Source organism: Calidris pugnax, unplaced genomic scaffold (genome assembly GCF_001431845.1).
Source record: "Calidris pugnax isolate Ruff unplaced genomic scaffold, ASM143184v1 scaffold271, whole genome shotgun sequence".
Classification (NCBI taxonomy): domain Eukaryota; kingdom Metazoa; phylum Chordata; class Aves; order Charadriiformes; family Scolopacidae; genus Calidris; species Calidris pugnax.
The window spans coordinates 988,986-1,004,930 of record NW_015091003.1 but is presented as its reverse complement, the minus strand read 5'-3'; the positions used below and the strand labels follow the sequence as shown (position 1 = coordinate 1,004,930).

General features: G+C 38.9%; 1 protein-coding gene across 1 annotated transcript in view; it reads left to right on the top strand.

Moving 5' to 3' along the window:
- Positions 1 to 1,297: 1,297 nt before the first annotated feature.
- EGF (epidermal growth factor) overlaps positions 1,298 to 15,945 on the top strand; it is a 68,825-nt gene continuing 54,177 nt past the window's right edge. The window contains exons 1-3 of the mRNA XM_014955580.1: positions 1,298 to 1,916; positions 11,870 to 12,001; positions 15,410 to 15,609. Of these exons, the coding sequence (XP_014811066.1) occupies positions 1,790 to 1,916; positions 11,870 to 12,001; positions 15,410 to 15,609 (459 nt within the window). The 5' untranslated portion in view covers positions 1,298 to 1,789. The remainder of the gene's footprint in view (positions 1,917 to 11,869; positions 12,002 to 15,409; positions 15,610 to 15,945) is intronic.

Genomic DNA, 15,945 nt, shown 5'->3' with positions numbered 1-15,945 from the left:
TAATTTACATTACTGTTATTGTATTTTATAGCACGCAGAGCAGACTTGGTTCCGAGCAGAGTATATGGAAATGTGGCTGCTGCTTGTCGGTCCAGATTTAATTAGCTGCATTAGCTGTAGCAGTGAAGACTGAGCAAGCAGAATGTGCCTACATGCAGGCAGAAACATCAAGAAGCAGTTGTTTTTAATGGAGAGTGGCCCAATTTATAATCAGGTTTCATGCTTCTTATTTTCTGACAGTGGAAGTCTGGGCTCTTATTGATTCAGACAAATATGGGGGGAGGAAATTCCCAGAGACGGAACTTGTACAGCTGTAGGTTACCATCTAATACTGCTGCTGTATCCAGCTGTTCTATTAGTATTTATTCTAGCACAGTGCTGCAGAAATAAAAAAAAAAGGGGGGGGGGCGGGGGGAAGAAAAAAGCACTAGAACCAGAATGCTTTACAGTAGTCAGCTCAACAAAGCCTGGCATGATCAACCATTTAAATACCCACTTAAATCTCAGCACATTCAAAATTCAGCAACTTATGCTTGTGCTCTAAAGTTTTGTTTGACTGGTAAAATGGATACTTTTGTCAATACCTGAAGAATTATGAGCTTGATATGCCTGGAATTTCTCTAGTTTGTATATCTCAGCAAAACAGGTGTAAAAGAGCACTATGTCACAACAGTAGCCTCTTACAGCACTAATGCATGCATATAAATGCCTGCAATGTGTGAGAGATACAGACTCACAACATGTTTGCCTCTGAGACAAGGTATTTTCCTGGAAGTGCACAAGGGCTGAATTCAGATCTGAGATGGTTGTAGCTTGTTCAAAATCAGAATTACAAACGTGTACCCTAGGTCTGAAATTGACCTTAAGCCAATTTGTATTTCCAGTTGAAATATATTGGAGAAAGCAGAGGGATTTTTTTTTTCCCCCTTCTGCATGGCATGGTTTGACAGCAAAGTTTGTTTCTGGTGGTAAAATACATGACAATATTAAAATTAATGCAACTAATTGTGATTGAGCAGGCATGGTATAAACCTGCCTACAATCTCTGGGAAATAAAACTTAGCTGGCATGCCGCAGGTACTTCTCAAGCAGGAGGGGCTGCTTTTCTAAATAGACTGTATTTATTATGGGTGGCTGGGTATCTGCATTCTGGCTCAGTTCCCTGTAGTAAGGAACTGACCACATTACTATTTGCAAACACAGGGTTCACTCAAGTGGTACTAAAAGGAGAAGAGGTGGGGCAAGCCGAGCTTTAAAAAGAAAAGAGGAGTCTGTCCAAGTTAGTATGTAAAAAGCAACTGCGTTTTGGAGAAGGACGGTACCTGGAGATCTCGCTCTTTGTACTCCACTGAGGGCTGTGGTGAACAGTTTTGCAAATTCACTGCTTTTAAGATTTAAACAGCAACTTTGCTTGTTACAAGGGAATTCACGGTGATCCTTTCGAGCATTGCTTTTAAGCTGTGTTAAATTTGTGGCAAGAGTGTCAGGCATATTATACTTGGCTTCCAAAAAAAAAAAAAGGAACGAAAGAGAGAGAGAGAGAGAAAAAAACCGACGTGTGGGGAAGAAATCTCCCAGAAATTTCTTCAAGGTTGTAGTCAGACACAGTAAGGGCTAAAGTGACAAGAAAAGCAAGGCAAAGATAAAACTTGGTATTGTGATAAGATGTCTGAGTGTAAAGTGGGAGATTGCAGAAACCTTTTGGGATTACACGTGCTCATCTTGTCCTGGATATGACTGAATACAAACTTGTTTTTCTCTAGTGACATTTCAAAAAACCCTCAAGATTATGTTTCTCTTCCTTGTTGCTTTTTTGCCAGTGGTTTTTAAAATTGGTTTTGTCAGCCTCTCAGCTCTGCAGCACTGGAACTGTCCTAATGGATACAGATTAAAGACTGAAAACTCCACTTGTATAGGTAAGTTGCTGACAATTCACAGATTAATAAAACTGCATTTATATTCCCTTAATTAAGCTTCATAATTTTTAAAGAGTTTTTTCACAGATTGTTTGTGTATTGCGCTGGCAGAACTGATAAATCAACTTCTCCATATCTTTTACTTCTCTTAAAGAACAGAACTCATTTTATTTAGTTTGTTTTTCAGAAATCAGTCGCTTGTCTGTCAGCTTAACTATTAGAGAGCAGGTTGAACTTTTATATGAACTTTAAGAGATCTGAATTGTTCTTTAGTTACCAAAATTTCTTGCCATAGCTTTAGTGACTCTGTATTTTCAATACATGTGCATGCACATATTCTTGCTTCCCTATATGTAAAATTTGTGTATAGGTGCATTTTTGTATTTCTATATGCATATAGACAGAGTATTTTAATGATTGTGTATTAGTATATACTTAAATGTGGGCTTTACAAACTACTTCTTATATATTTACTGGTGCATGTAGATATGTGGTGCTTATATTTAATAATATATCTCATACAATGCATGAATCACTGGTGTGTTTGGTACTGTAATACTAAAGTCTGGGTGAAATATGACATTAATATTAGTATAATACCTGCAGTGACTTGGAACATGTAAAATGAAGGTACCTATTCTTTACAAAGTGTAAGACGGAGAATGGCAGAACCCTTCTCCTTACTCTGCTGCCTTGAAGTCCAATTTTTTTTTTAGAAAGCCAGAGCCAACGAAGGTGTGGGCTTTGCAGTGAGGTGAGGAAACACTCTCTAAGGATTTAAGCAAACAGACCTAGTTCTTGGAGTTAATGCTTTTGCCTTAGATTGCTTGGGCTTCAGTGGCTCTGACTCAGTTCTTGACATGATTCCAGTGGTTTAATAACAGGTGCCTCCTCTGTGCGTTCTGCCAAGAAATACCATCTTGTAAGCAGAAAATAGAAGTATGCATGTTAAATACTCTTGTATTGACAGGGGAGGAGCTAGGCTTTTTTTGTGTACCGATGATAAACCTGGCCGAAGACTGACTCAGAACCTGATCTGAGAGCCAAACACACGTAAGGTGCTTACACACTGATGCTTGAATTCAAATGAGAAGCATACTTCTGCCATGAATCTCCATACTGCTACCTTTACTATGCCTGTCTTCGCATTGTGGAAGACTCTAAAAGTGCACAAACTGGATTCCCTTTAGCCCAGCCTAAACCAGAGAGTGTCCCTGTGGGAGAACATCTATCCTCTCCACTGTTGATGGCCAGCCTGTCCATGGGACCAAACTAGACCCTAGGTTATGGAGAACATCTATCCTCTCCACTGTTGATGGCCATGGGACCAAACTAGACCTGGTTCTCCATAACCTCAATCTGAAATATATACAGTGTGTATGTCACATTCTCGGCAGCTGTTGCACTTTACACAGCCTCTTCTACAGGCTCACACTGTTTGCTAAAATGTACAAAGCTTCCACTAGCCAATTAGGATGTATGTTAGTTATGTCCTCTACAGTACTTGATTGCCCAATTAGGAGCTTGCGTATAATAGGAGAATCCTACTGACATGAAGGGAATTGCTTAGCTATTGTTTAATGAGTCAAAATGCACTCTAAATATTGACATTCAAAAGGCTGCAAAGATGTATTTTTTATTTCAGTTAATGTATTTCACATATTGATGTACATTGTTCTTCCATCAATGGAGACATAACTTACCCTGAATTATGTCTTTTCTGTTGAAAATTAGATACGTTCAGCTGCTGTATGAATGGATGACTCTAGGTGAAGCATTAAAACAGTCGGTAGCCCTAGCCAATTAGGATGTATGTTAGTTATGTCTTCTACATTACTTGATTGCCCAATTAGGAGCCCACGTATAATAGGGGAATCCTACTGACATCAAGGGAATTGCTTAGCTATTGTTTGATGAGTCAAAATGCACTCTAAATATTGACATTCAAAAGGCTGCAAAGATGTATTTTTTATTTCAGTTAATGTATTTCACATATTGATGTACATTGTTCTTCCATCAATGGAGACATAACTTACCCTGAATTATGTCTTTTCTGTTGAAAATTAGATACATTCAGCTGCTGTATGAATGGGTGACTCTAGGTAAAGTACCAAAACAGAATGGTCGGTAGCTTAGCAAACTCTGCAAGAAATAATGATAGAAGTCTTCTTTTGTGTAAGAGCTAATGAAACTATGACATACTCTGAGCAATTCAGTGAAACAGAATAAATGAAAAATGAGATGTGCTTGGGTATCTTTTTTAATTGGAGACCACCAGATTATGGGGTATTAAGCAAAGGTGAAATTTTGACATGAAATGTAAGTCTGAAGGATGCTTTGATGGAGTGGATTTCCCCTGTTCTTTCCTCTGTGTGTTGGACACACAAGTCATTTTCTGACCAGAAGACCGGATGCATGATATTCTAGCTCATTAATTGTGTCAAATGGAGGGTACAGTCCGGATGCATGATATTCTAGCTCATTAATTGCGTCAGATGGAGGGTACAGTGGCAGTAAGCGCAAACTCTGCAAGAAATAATGATAGAAGTCCTTTTTTTGTGTAAGAGCTAATGAAACTGTGACATACTCTGAGCATTTCAGTGAAACAGAATAAATGAAAAATGAGATGTGCTTGGGTATCTTTTTTAATTGGAGACCACCAGATTATGGGGTATTAAGCAAAGGTGAAATTTTGACATGAAATGTAAGTCTGAAGGATGCTTTGATGGAGTGGATTTCCCCTGTTCTTTCCTCTGTGTGTTGGACACACAAGTCATTTTCTGACCAGAAGACCGGATGCATGATATTCTAGCTCATTAATTGTGTCAAATGGAGGGTACAGTGGTAGGAAGCTGGAGGCTGGCTTTGAAGGTAATAGTGAGGATAAAAAGGGGTGAGTGGGAGATGTGACTCATACCACAGAACTGTGAACAATGACAGCAAGCTGAACTGTGGCTTGGTGGCCATTCTTGGTCAGCTGTAATCAATATACCAATTGTAAAATGTTCTTTGCCGTCAGTGACTGTGGTGGTGGTGGTATCCTGCCAGCCCTGAGGACTACCTGGAATTGAGAAGGTGTCTGCTCTTCTGTTAGTGACACTTACTGGAAAGTGTGTAGGCTTTTCTAGACTTGTTTTCCATGCTGCCACTGCAGATGAAAGTCTGGGTCGTGCTCTTCTTACGTTACTAGATAGCTCGCTTCTTAATTAGTTCCTTTTATTTCCAGGGATATTCAAAGATCAAAGACCTTCTCATCCTGTGGAAGGATAGTGAAATCTAATCCTAAATATCTCACATAATTTTATACAGTTATTTTAAGAGAGATTATTTGAATCCTGACTTGGTATGCCAAGAGAGGAGAAGCCTTTCGGTGTGGCTGAGCGTCCCACAACAGCAAGGTTTACAAGAGAGAAAGTATGGGAGAACAGATCATGGTCAGAACAAGACCAGTCTGGTGAATTAACATATTCATTTATTGGCAAATTGTGGTAGAATTGGAAGCATTTCTGCAGTTTTTGACATTGTCATCTTGATTTAATAATTTAAGCTGATGTCAGGACTTTAATTCATCTTTCTTACACCCCAGTGAAAACATAGAACCTTCTGTCTCTAAAAAAAAAAAAGTCTAGGCTACACAGGAGTTGTTATTCCCACAAATAAAAACTTGTGCAAAGTTGGTCCTGGGAGAGCTTTTCTAACATATTTGACCGTGTAAGCATACAAGGTACACCAGGGGATGAGCCTTATGCCTGTTGGAATCAATTGCCTGTGCCCTCCTGAAGTACCATTTTAACAACACTATTTTTTTTATCCTCTCATGGTGCATATATGCTTTCCCCACTTGAGACCAAAACATTTCCTACATGCCACTGTTTACCTGAAGAAGGCCCTAGAGCAGCCCCTTATATTGTCAGTTTTAGACTAGACACTAGTGCCTGTTAATCTTGGGCTACCCTAGGTAAATATATTATGCTCAGGCTACTGCAAGACTGGAGGTGTACTTTGGCTTCAGGGCTGACTTTATCTTCCTTCACTTTTAAAACTTACAAAGTGAGTATTCCATTATTTAAAAAACCAAACAATATTGTAAAAAAGTTTTTGAAGAAGCCAAAATGCAACCCACTTTATTGAAGTTTTACCTAATCACAGGTTCTTAAATTCTGCACATCTCTTCTAACTTCTGATACTAACTGATCAGACTTTGTCGCTTCTTCAGGGCTAGCATGCTGCTTATTCCTACAGAGCTACAGCCTGCAATTGAAGGTGACAACTGCAGCTATGTAGGTCAGCTCTTTTGGTCAGATTATTCTTTCTGTGTCTCAAGCTTTCCTCTGTTCTTACTGTTCACCACTCTCCTGCCATGGTGCACTGGCAATGTGGAATATTAAGTTATTCCTCTTTGTATTACGTCATTAAATTCACCTTGTTCAGCCAAACCCTGGCTTCAGTTTGCTCTATACAGCCTTCTGAAGACCCACTGTTAAAACTTCTTATGTTGTATTCTGAGAAATATGAAATTCCAAAACCTTACTAATTCACAGCCATCCTTTCTTTGCAAAGCATCGCCGAAGGAACAGTAAGAGCCCATGAAACGGGGAATTGTGTTGTCTTCACCTGTCATGACATAGAGATAAACTTGTTGAGACTCCACTGTATCCCTCTGTATTTCAGAGGAGCTGCGTGGAGGCATGCTTGTTTGCTTATTTTTAGTAGCTGTCTTCCAGCTAGCTCACTTCATATTATACTGCTTTGCGGAAAGATGCTTGAAAATATTGTTACCAAATAGTAGTTAGGAATTCTTGAACGTGGGTCTGAACCCACAGGCCAATTCATGAGAAAATTCCCATTAAATTCTCTGGAAATTGGATCCAGCTGAACATGGACAAATACTATCTTTTAGCTGTAAAAACTTAGATCAAAATAGGAAGGAGGCAAATATGTTACAAGAAATGACAGAAATTGCATTGCAAATCACAAGAAGCTGAATCCTGAGGAAGACTAAGGGACAGACTCCAGGACCAATGAGTAATATTGCAAGACTCATCGTTTTGCTCAGTGTCTAACAGCAGATACTAATTTTGTGTTTTGTTTTAAACAAAGATGACTACTTTCTAAACAAAACTGACTACTTTCTAGTATCTAATTTGAAACCAGATTTTCAAGGGAGCTGGATCAGTATTTACTGATACCTTACAAAGAGGGCCGGATGATAGCCTTGTGAACTTCAGCTTTGCAAAGCAAGCCAGTAACAGTATGTTGAAAGTTGCATGATCTAGGAAGCAGAGGGCCATTTCATAGTTGCTAATTTACACATAGAATTTATTTCACAGACAAAACCAATTTTTTTTTTCCATTCTAGTCCCCAAACCCTTGAGATCCAAGTCCAGAAAGGTAGAAAACTAAAGATATTGTAGTCCCTTGAGATGTCTTCTGCTGTTTCTCTTCAAGATGTCTGCAAATGGTTTCTGAATTTTATTTCAGTTCTAAATTTGCTTCTACTTTATACCTGATTAAATCATATGATTCCTCTTGCTGTCGTATCTGTTATATGATTACCGCTATGGCTCTGGACTGGAAGAGTCCAGGAGCTGATAACCACCTTGTAATCACATTGTATTTCTTACCATAGTATTTGAGAACTTCACAGTCTCTATCCTCTCAAAAATTGTGAATGATCAGGTTGTACTTTAAGTCTCACTTAAAATTAGAGAAAGAAGATACCGACTCATCTATTTTGTGACCTGCTGATAGGTGGAGTATCTTTTTCCATTTCTGGCACTCTTCTAAGAAGTCTTTGAGCTGTGTGCCTTTAACAAAATAAATAAAAGACATGGGCTGCTTTCTTTGTAACCCAGATGAAATTTCATGTTCAACCTTGTTGAAAAGATAATGGTGATGGCTAAATATAGTGGGTTGAATTCATCTCCAGTCCAGCTCCCCAGGAACCAAATTTGAGTGAGGTTATTTGAGTGTGTGTATCTGCACATGTATATTTTATGTATATAATGTACGTATTTGGGGCCATAATGAAATGCAAGTTCTGGCTCACTGTGGTCTCTCTGTATCCCTGCCAGGCATACTAATGCTTCACCTTCTGCAATCAGAGCATTTCTCAGGACCCTCAATAAAGTAGCATATTTGTATGCAAAGTCATTGAGAGCTGCCAACATCATGATGACATGATTCATCGTTTTTGCTGATTCTCAAGGCATTTTTTGCATAAAGAAGCCTTTGAGAACTGACCAGAACCTCATTCTTCCTTTCAGGGATGGCTGTCAGGCCACTGCAGACAGCTTTTGTGTTCGCTAAGCTGATTTCTTTCACAGGGTAAAGTTCCCACTGGGGGAAGTGGTTGCCAGGAGACGTAAAACAGCTACAGCAGGATGCAACTCTGCTTTGCTTTGGCACTAAGAGTGCCAGGTGAAGGCACTGCTAGTTACACCTGATGGATGGGTTTATGATCGAGTTCTCCTAAACCTTAAGAAACAGCCTTTTGTATTTCTATTATTTTTATTTCTTTTTTTTTTTTTGGTACTTTAATCAAAGAAGAGAGCATGTTAAGCGTAGGACCCTCTTCCATTGTTAATGCTATAAAAGTGAAAGTTCACAATGCTGCGACGTGTTTTACGTGTGTATTGGTGCTTCCTGTTTACCCCTGGAAGGGGCATTCTCCAGTGGCCCAGCTGCCTATCACCACTGCACCCCTTCTCTTTTATCGGGCAGTTATTCTTCCACTACAGCCTTTCTTCAGCTGGGGCTACTGCTCGCTTTTCAGTATTTGTGGGGCTATGCTTTACTGTGTGAACTTTGGTGGTGATGAGTATGGGCAGATTGATAACCCTGAAATCTTCAAGTACAATTACTGGGGAGGCAGTGTAAATTCCTGTAGCCTGATCAATCAGCGTGCTCTTTCTTGGAGAGTCCATTTTGCACAGTCATATAAAGCTGGAAAATCCATCCTGTAAATAACAGGGCATTGTCCAGTTACCTCGGTACGTAGCTCAGTGACCCGTGTTTGGTTAAAACACATCTTCCCAGTCTGATCTTGACTTGAGAATATCCACTGATATTTTTTCCCATCTGCACACTTTTTCTTGGTAGCTAGTTCCCTTAGTGAATCGCACTTCCCATTAAAATGTGAATTTAATATCTGGCTTCAGTTCTCAGCCATCAGTCCTTGTTGAATCTTTCCTTCAAAAGATTATAGTGTCCTTTAGGAAATCTTTTCTTTGTGAAGGTGTTTATATACTGTGATCAATCATTCTCTGAAGCTTCTTTCTAATAATCTAAGCAGACTGAGCTCTTTAAGTGTCTCATGGAAAGGCACTTTTCCTTAGCCTGTATATACTTATCCTTGTATACACTTGCTAATTTTTCAGGATCCTCTAACAACCTATATCTGAGAAATATAAACAACATGCCAGTATAGTCTGACTGCTGCCATATACTAAAGTAAAATTATTTCCTCACTGTGATTCATTTCTCCTCTGTTGTTACATTTTGTGATTTGAATTTTCTTGCCCAGTAGTGTGCTGGGAGGTCAGCTTTCCGTGCAGTACGAACACAAACCCTTTTCAGAGTAAGCAGTCTTCCAGATACAATCTGTAGGTTGGGCCTATCTTTCTTATTTAATGTGCTCTTTATTGTGATTGAATAATAGTTCTTTCATCAGCGTTTCACATTGCTTCATCAATGACCTCTCTCTTCAGCAATCTTACGTCTACACACTTGCCTTTACTTGTGATTTCCTCAGAGAAATAACATCAGGTTTATTTAACAAGCTCCTCTTGTCATAAAACTATATTGACTAACGTGAACTACATTACAGCCTTTATCAACAGTCTTGCACCTGCTTTTGTACTGGTGACGAGATCAGATTAACTATCTGGATTAACCAGTTACTCCATTTGAAAACCAGTGCCTCGGGGAGAGATACAAGCAATGTTCATGCCTGCAGACTGCTTCACATCCCTGCTAACACTGACAGCAGCTGTGACAACGAGCTGAGGTCACCAAAGCCCTCCTACATAGGTTATCAAAGAGCCTTTTAGTTTTAATGACATCCAGGCAATGTTAGCCAAGAGTAGCTACTTTTAGACTGGTAACCTGGAGCTCATGGTTTCTGTAACCCATTAACAAACTTCTAAGCCAGTCAAACCTTTCTAGAGGGGATTTGGAGGAGTTACTCCTTTAATGCTGTGGAGAATGGCATGTACATCCCTAATACGTGTGGGAAAATATGCTCCAGAAAGCTGATTGTTTGAAGAAGATTGTGAGTTAGAATTAGAGTGCTTTACGGAATTAAGTTGCTGTAAATGCTTCTGCTTCATCTTCATAGTCTGTTCAACAAATCAGTTGTGTGCGCTCTGGTTACGTGTCATACATTGAAAAGTATATTTCATCTGCTATATGGAATATAACATTGTGGGAAAACTCTGAAAACAATATGGAACATTCCCTAGTTTGTTCAGACGTGTTAGGTGGCTGTAAAGCACTGACATTCTTTTTGAACAACTTTGATATCTGACACAGAAGAAACACCTAAACATTTGTCTGCTGCACATATTTTTTTAAAGCAATTGAAAGAGAGTTTCCCAGACCCATGGGATATCAGAGATCTGATTACTTCACTCTCCCTAGGTTACTGACACAAAGTTTCTTTCAAAGTGGTAGTGCAAGTTGGTTAAATCACAGTTCCTTGTAGTTATCATGAAGTGCCATTTCTGACCTACTCTGAACTAGGGGAATCCTCAACTAGCATTCACAGACCTCCTGAAACACTGTGATAATTTTCACTTGATTCAAATGATCATCTAAGATAAGTTATCCAAGGAGAAGCTTTTCTTCCATTGCCCTAAATTCTTGATCAGGAACACAGAAAAAAAATAATGTTGTGAGCTATACTTGGAATATACATATATGCAGTTTTGGTTATGAATTGATGTCCTTTAGTGACTTAATCAAACGTGTTTCTTCAAAATAATTTGTCTTGATTCCTTTTCTCCTGTGTGTGCAAAAGATGATAAAACTCAGAACAAAAGCTGCTGACATCGAATAGATCTTGGGCAGAGAAAAAGCTGCTCCTTAGAGCAACCCTTACAGTGATTATACAAGAAATATGCCAGGACCTGGTACTGCCAGATGTCAAGCAGCTTGGGAAGTTACTATTAGATACACTTGTTTTCAGTAGGAACTGAAATTTATCTAAATTTTCTGGGACAATCATCCATGGTACTGCCAAAGGCGTTCATTTCTTTCCCCCTTAGATTAAAATATGCTCCTCAGTGGTGACCTTTATTTGAAAAATAAAGTCCTTAATTTAGGACTTAATAATTACTGCCTCAAACCCTGATAAAACATCATAAATATATCAAATATCTTTTAATTCTTAAAAACTCTAACCTAATCTATCGGTTAAAAGCCAAGTTTCTAATTAGTTTGCTTGTTGCCCTGGTTTGGACTTGTTGGTGTGAGAATATAGAGGGTATTTTAGTGTTTTGAATGTGTTTCTGAGAGTTTGCTCAAACCCAAATGAGCTCAATGTGGAACTCAGTGGCAGCCCGTTTGCTGCTTTGCTGTTTTTGGAAGTTTGTTAATTTGTTGGCAAAATGATTACTGTAGAAGCAGCTGCAGGAAGCATTTGCAAAGCAAGTCACAGAAATAGAGCATGAGACAAGTCTGTTCCCTGTGTTTGGGCAATCCGAGACCAGAGTGCCCAGACACGAGGGAGAATCGTAATTTCCTTGGGTGGTCTTCTAAAAAATAAATAAATCACTGTGCATGTGACAACGGACAAAACAAGAATTCTGAAACTAATGCATGAAGCAATACAGCCGTCTTCTCTGTTTTTAATGGTGGGATATAAAATTTTGTGACCAATTTTTCATTATATAATTATGTCAAGGGTACTCTTGCGTTTGCTAGCTGAATTATTGTTCAAAAACATGTTTCAGATATCGATGAATGCCTTGAAGGTGGTTTGGGAACCTGTGGCCAAACCTGTACCAATGTTCCAGGGTCCTATATCTGCTCCTGTTTGCCCGGTTACACTTTGGATATTGACAAATGGTCTTGCTATGTGAACGGTAAGGTCATTTTCTTTTTCAATGAGTAATAAAGATCTTTAGAGATTTAGGTAGCGTTATTTTTCAAAGTGAACCTTGCCCATCTGGTCCCTACTGGACAGTGACTGGGGTGTTCTGGTTTGCTGATGGAGAAACTGGCTCCTTCTACAGCGTGGGTAAGCAGCAAGGCCAAAGGTGGATGCCACAGAAGAGTGATGGTAAGGAATGGAAAGTATGGTGGTGGGAGATAAATGAACATATAAAACCAAATAAAAACAATCGAATAAAATTAACCAATGACTTCCTTTTTAGTAGACACACTCTCTATGTGCTTGGAACTGCAAACTCTCTTATCCCATCCTTACTACTTCCAGGAAAACAGCAGTACACCGCATTTTGCTACCTTTGCCTCTTTTAGGGACAGAAATAATAAGCAGGAAGCCCTTATTTTTGGTTTGGCCCATTGGCAGTTTCTTAATAAACATTGAGTGCTACTGTGAGTTCTTTTCTCACTTGCTCTGTCCTGAGTGTGTGAATTGATTTTTGAATGTGGAAGATACATTTAAATTTTATAAGTTTTTAGCCCTTCTAAGAGGACAATATCCACAGTTATCGCCTTTGAATAACCTTCATTTTGTCTTCAACTAATGCTACCCAGGGAAAAAATCTGATTGGATTTTATTGATTGTTTTAACCCTACATTTCATCTCGAGTATGAGGTGGGAGGCTCTGAAGTTCACCTCTTGCCTCTCCGCCTTGATTTCCTGAATGTCTGGTTTGGATTCCTGTCTGAGATATACTGCAGCTCCCTTCTGATCCATGAGCTCGGGTTTTCTTTTTCTGACTAATTTTTGCCTGGGAATCTTGCTGATGCAGAGATGGGCTGTGACAGGACATGTTTCTGACCCAAGAATTAGGAGATGTACTTGTGTCCCTGAGCTTTTGGGACCATGAACTTAACCAAAAATATTCTGTGCAGCTCCCAAATGGGCACCAACATGATTACTTCAGTTAGCTCCTAGAATCATTGTTATTTACAGCAACATGTGACTCAACAAAGACCCAAACTGGATTTTTTGTAGTCCTGCCTAAACACCTCTAGCCCCTTAAATATAATTTTACATTTGCTTTTAATCAAATGTTTTGTAAACTTGTTGCTTCTGAACGGAAGTGAAAACAAGCATGTTACCTCACAGTGCTATAGTATCACTGCACAAGTATCTTTCAAAGATATCTTAGTATTGGAGGACTTCAGCTGTTTTTAACCTTACTGCTAACATTTATAGCACCAGTAGAAAGCAAGTGATGGTTCAGGAGTTACAGTGATGGATAAGGAACCCTTATGCTAGGTATAAACCCTTCTGTAGGGGATACAACAAATGAAATACCCTCATGTTTTAAAGACAGGAAGCTCATTGATGCAGGTGTTGTTTACCTGTTCATTAAATACCTGATAAAATTAAGTCCCAAATCTGGCTGATGCTTCTGTGATCAAAGTTAGATTTATTCGGTCCCTGTTCCATTTAAAGCCCTCAGTCATGGGTGCCTGATAGGAAATTCAGAGAGTGGAAAGGACAAAAACAAAGTACATAAATGCTCTTGGTCAACTAATTGGCAAAAATGCAGGCAGTACAGCTGTCAAATTCCTGAGATAAATCAACCTTGCTACACTTCACCGTTCATTTACCATTTACGTAAAACAAGTCTTCATAGTTTAAATATTCTCACATGGGGTTGCTCAATGCAAACAGCAGCAGAAAAAGGGAGTCACTAAAATCCTAGAAGCAGCTGTTGTAACTGGGTGATAGCTTAAAGACTTGAGATAGAAACAATCTAGCCTAGCTTGCTGTTCACTTGGAGAAATCAAAAATGGGCTCCTTCCACTGCTGTGAAAGGGGTTGAATCAAACAACCTTGCAACCATCGTGAACGTGGAACATTGGGCTAAAATTTATAGAAATGATGTCTGTTGACTTTAAAGCCTCAGCCTTCAGGCTAATAGTAAAGTATTTAGTTAAAAGGTTGCAAAACTGGTCAATGCAATCAGTTTAATTTTCAAAAGTTTATGTGCAAGAAAACTGATGATAGTGCATCTTTGATGGCATCCATCCCTCTAAATGGAGAGCTGCTCTGCATTACAGGAAGGTCAGTTCAACAAGTGATTAGACAGGCTGGAAAGCTGTCATTCTGTTGGATCTGTATCAATGATTGCATTTCAAAGTCACTTGGCTAAACCATTACTGGTATGCCATGATCTGTTTTTTCAGGCAACCATGTTATAAATCCCACCGTTGCCACCACAGTGAACTTTCCTCTTTGAATGTTGTTTCAGTGGTAAGTTAAAGACTAGGTTGTACACTGCCAAGTCTTTATTTTATTTTATTTATTAGAAAAAAAAACATTTCTTTTTAAAATGAAGGCTAAAATGTGACTGGCTACATAAAAACTAATTTCCTCTGCTACATGCTTGATAAATATCTATAATATTCAAATTGCCTAAATGAAAACCACTGTGGCTTATAAATGCAGTTAAGGTTCCTTGGGCAATCTCAACCTTGCCCTATGGTGATAACCTAAAAATAAAAAAGGGGACTAGATAAAGCTGCGTTAGTGTAATCTGCCGCCCCAGCTGTTACATCCTATTAATTGTACTTCTATGCTTATCACAGTATCACGGTTTTAAGGTTGCATGAAGTCTATTTGGACCATCCTAGTTCCTTATAATTTTCAACCTTAATTGGATTTCTAGATTTCGGGACATAGTTGGAACATCTTTCATTTTAATGTATTTTATGTTAAGCCACTGATACACTCTTATCTTTCACTCAGTGTGAATACAGTTTTTGTTCTGAAAGGAGTTGCTGCTGTTGAGATGTAGGAGTCTTAAGTACAGGTCTCTTCATTTCCTTCAGCCCTCTGCATCACAAGAAACCTCCACAGTCTCTCGCTGCTTCTTTTGCCCTGACTTGGGATCTTCAGTTTCCCTGTTTGGATAGTTGAAGTGAGACTCCAGACCCCCTCTCTGTGATAAGTTCTTGCTAGAATGCAATACTTGAAAGTGGTCTTCACCTTGGAGATGCATCCATGGCGTAGTTCTTCCGACCTCTGTTGGCATGCATGCAACAGTTCTTCTGAACTCTGACTAGGCTGTAGGGTTTGGGAATAGTGGTAACAACCACTGCATTCTCAGTTTAATGACTCAGATTTATTTATTTTTTTTTTACCTAATTTTCAGCATTGTGAAAGGACTTCTATATTTATATCTTATTGATTTCTCTGTGATATGCTGGGAAAATTATCATTAAAATATGAGAGAGGTGGTTAGATTGTGATCTTTGTCTTTGGCTAATATAATACTGATGAGAACTTAATGCAGCAAAAGTGCCATGCTTATCTGTTGGTCGATCTCTTTTTGTTTTCTCCACACCAGACCCTGCACCATTCCTACTTTTTAGCCATGGAAATGCCATCTTTAGAATTGACACTGAAGGGACCAATCATGAACGGTTGGTGGCTGATACTGGTCAGTCAACACTTATGGATTTTCATTATACAGAAGAGAAGGTGTATTGGGTAGACTCTGAAAGGCGACTACTTCAAAGAATTCACCTGAATGGCACAAAACGAGAGGTAAAGCAATCAGTTCTCTGCAATTCTCCAAGTTAATAGGCATAAAACCTTCTATGGAAACCACCCACTCTTTCGCTACAATTCTGCCATTCCTGTTCATTGATAGCACTTCAAGGCTTTTAAATATTTTTTGCTGTTGTAATAGTTATTGTCCTGAATCTAGGCTGTTATACTGGTATTCACTGTATGTTGAGTCTTTTCTGTGGATCAACTGAAGGGGAGTTAAAAATGAAGGGGAGGAAATTCAGACAAACTAAAGCTTTGAAGACAATAATGTTTCTATCAGTTTTAAATTAATCCCTGGCATTATGGGAGTTTGTCTTCCAGATTACTGTA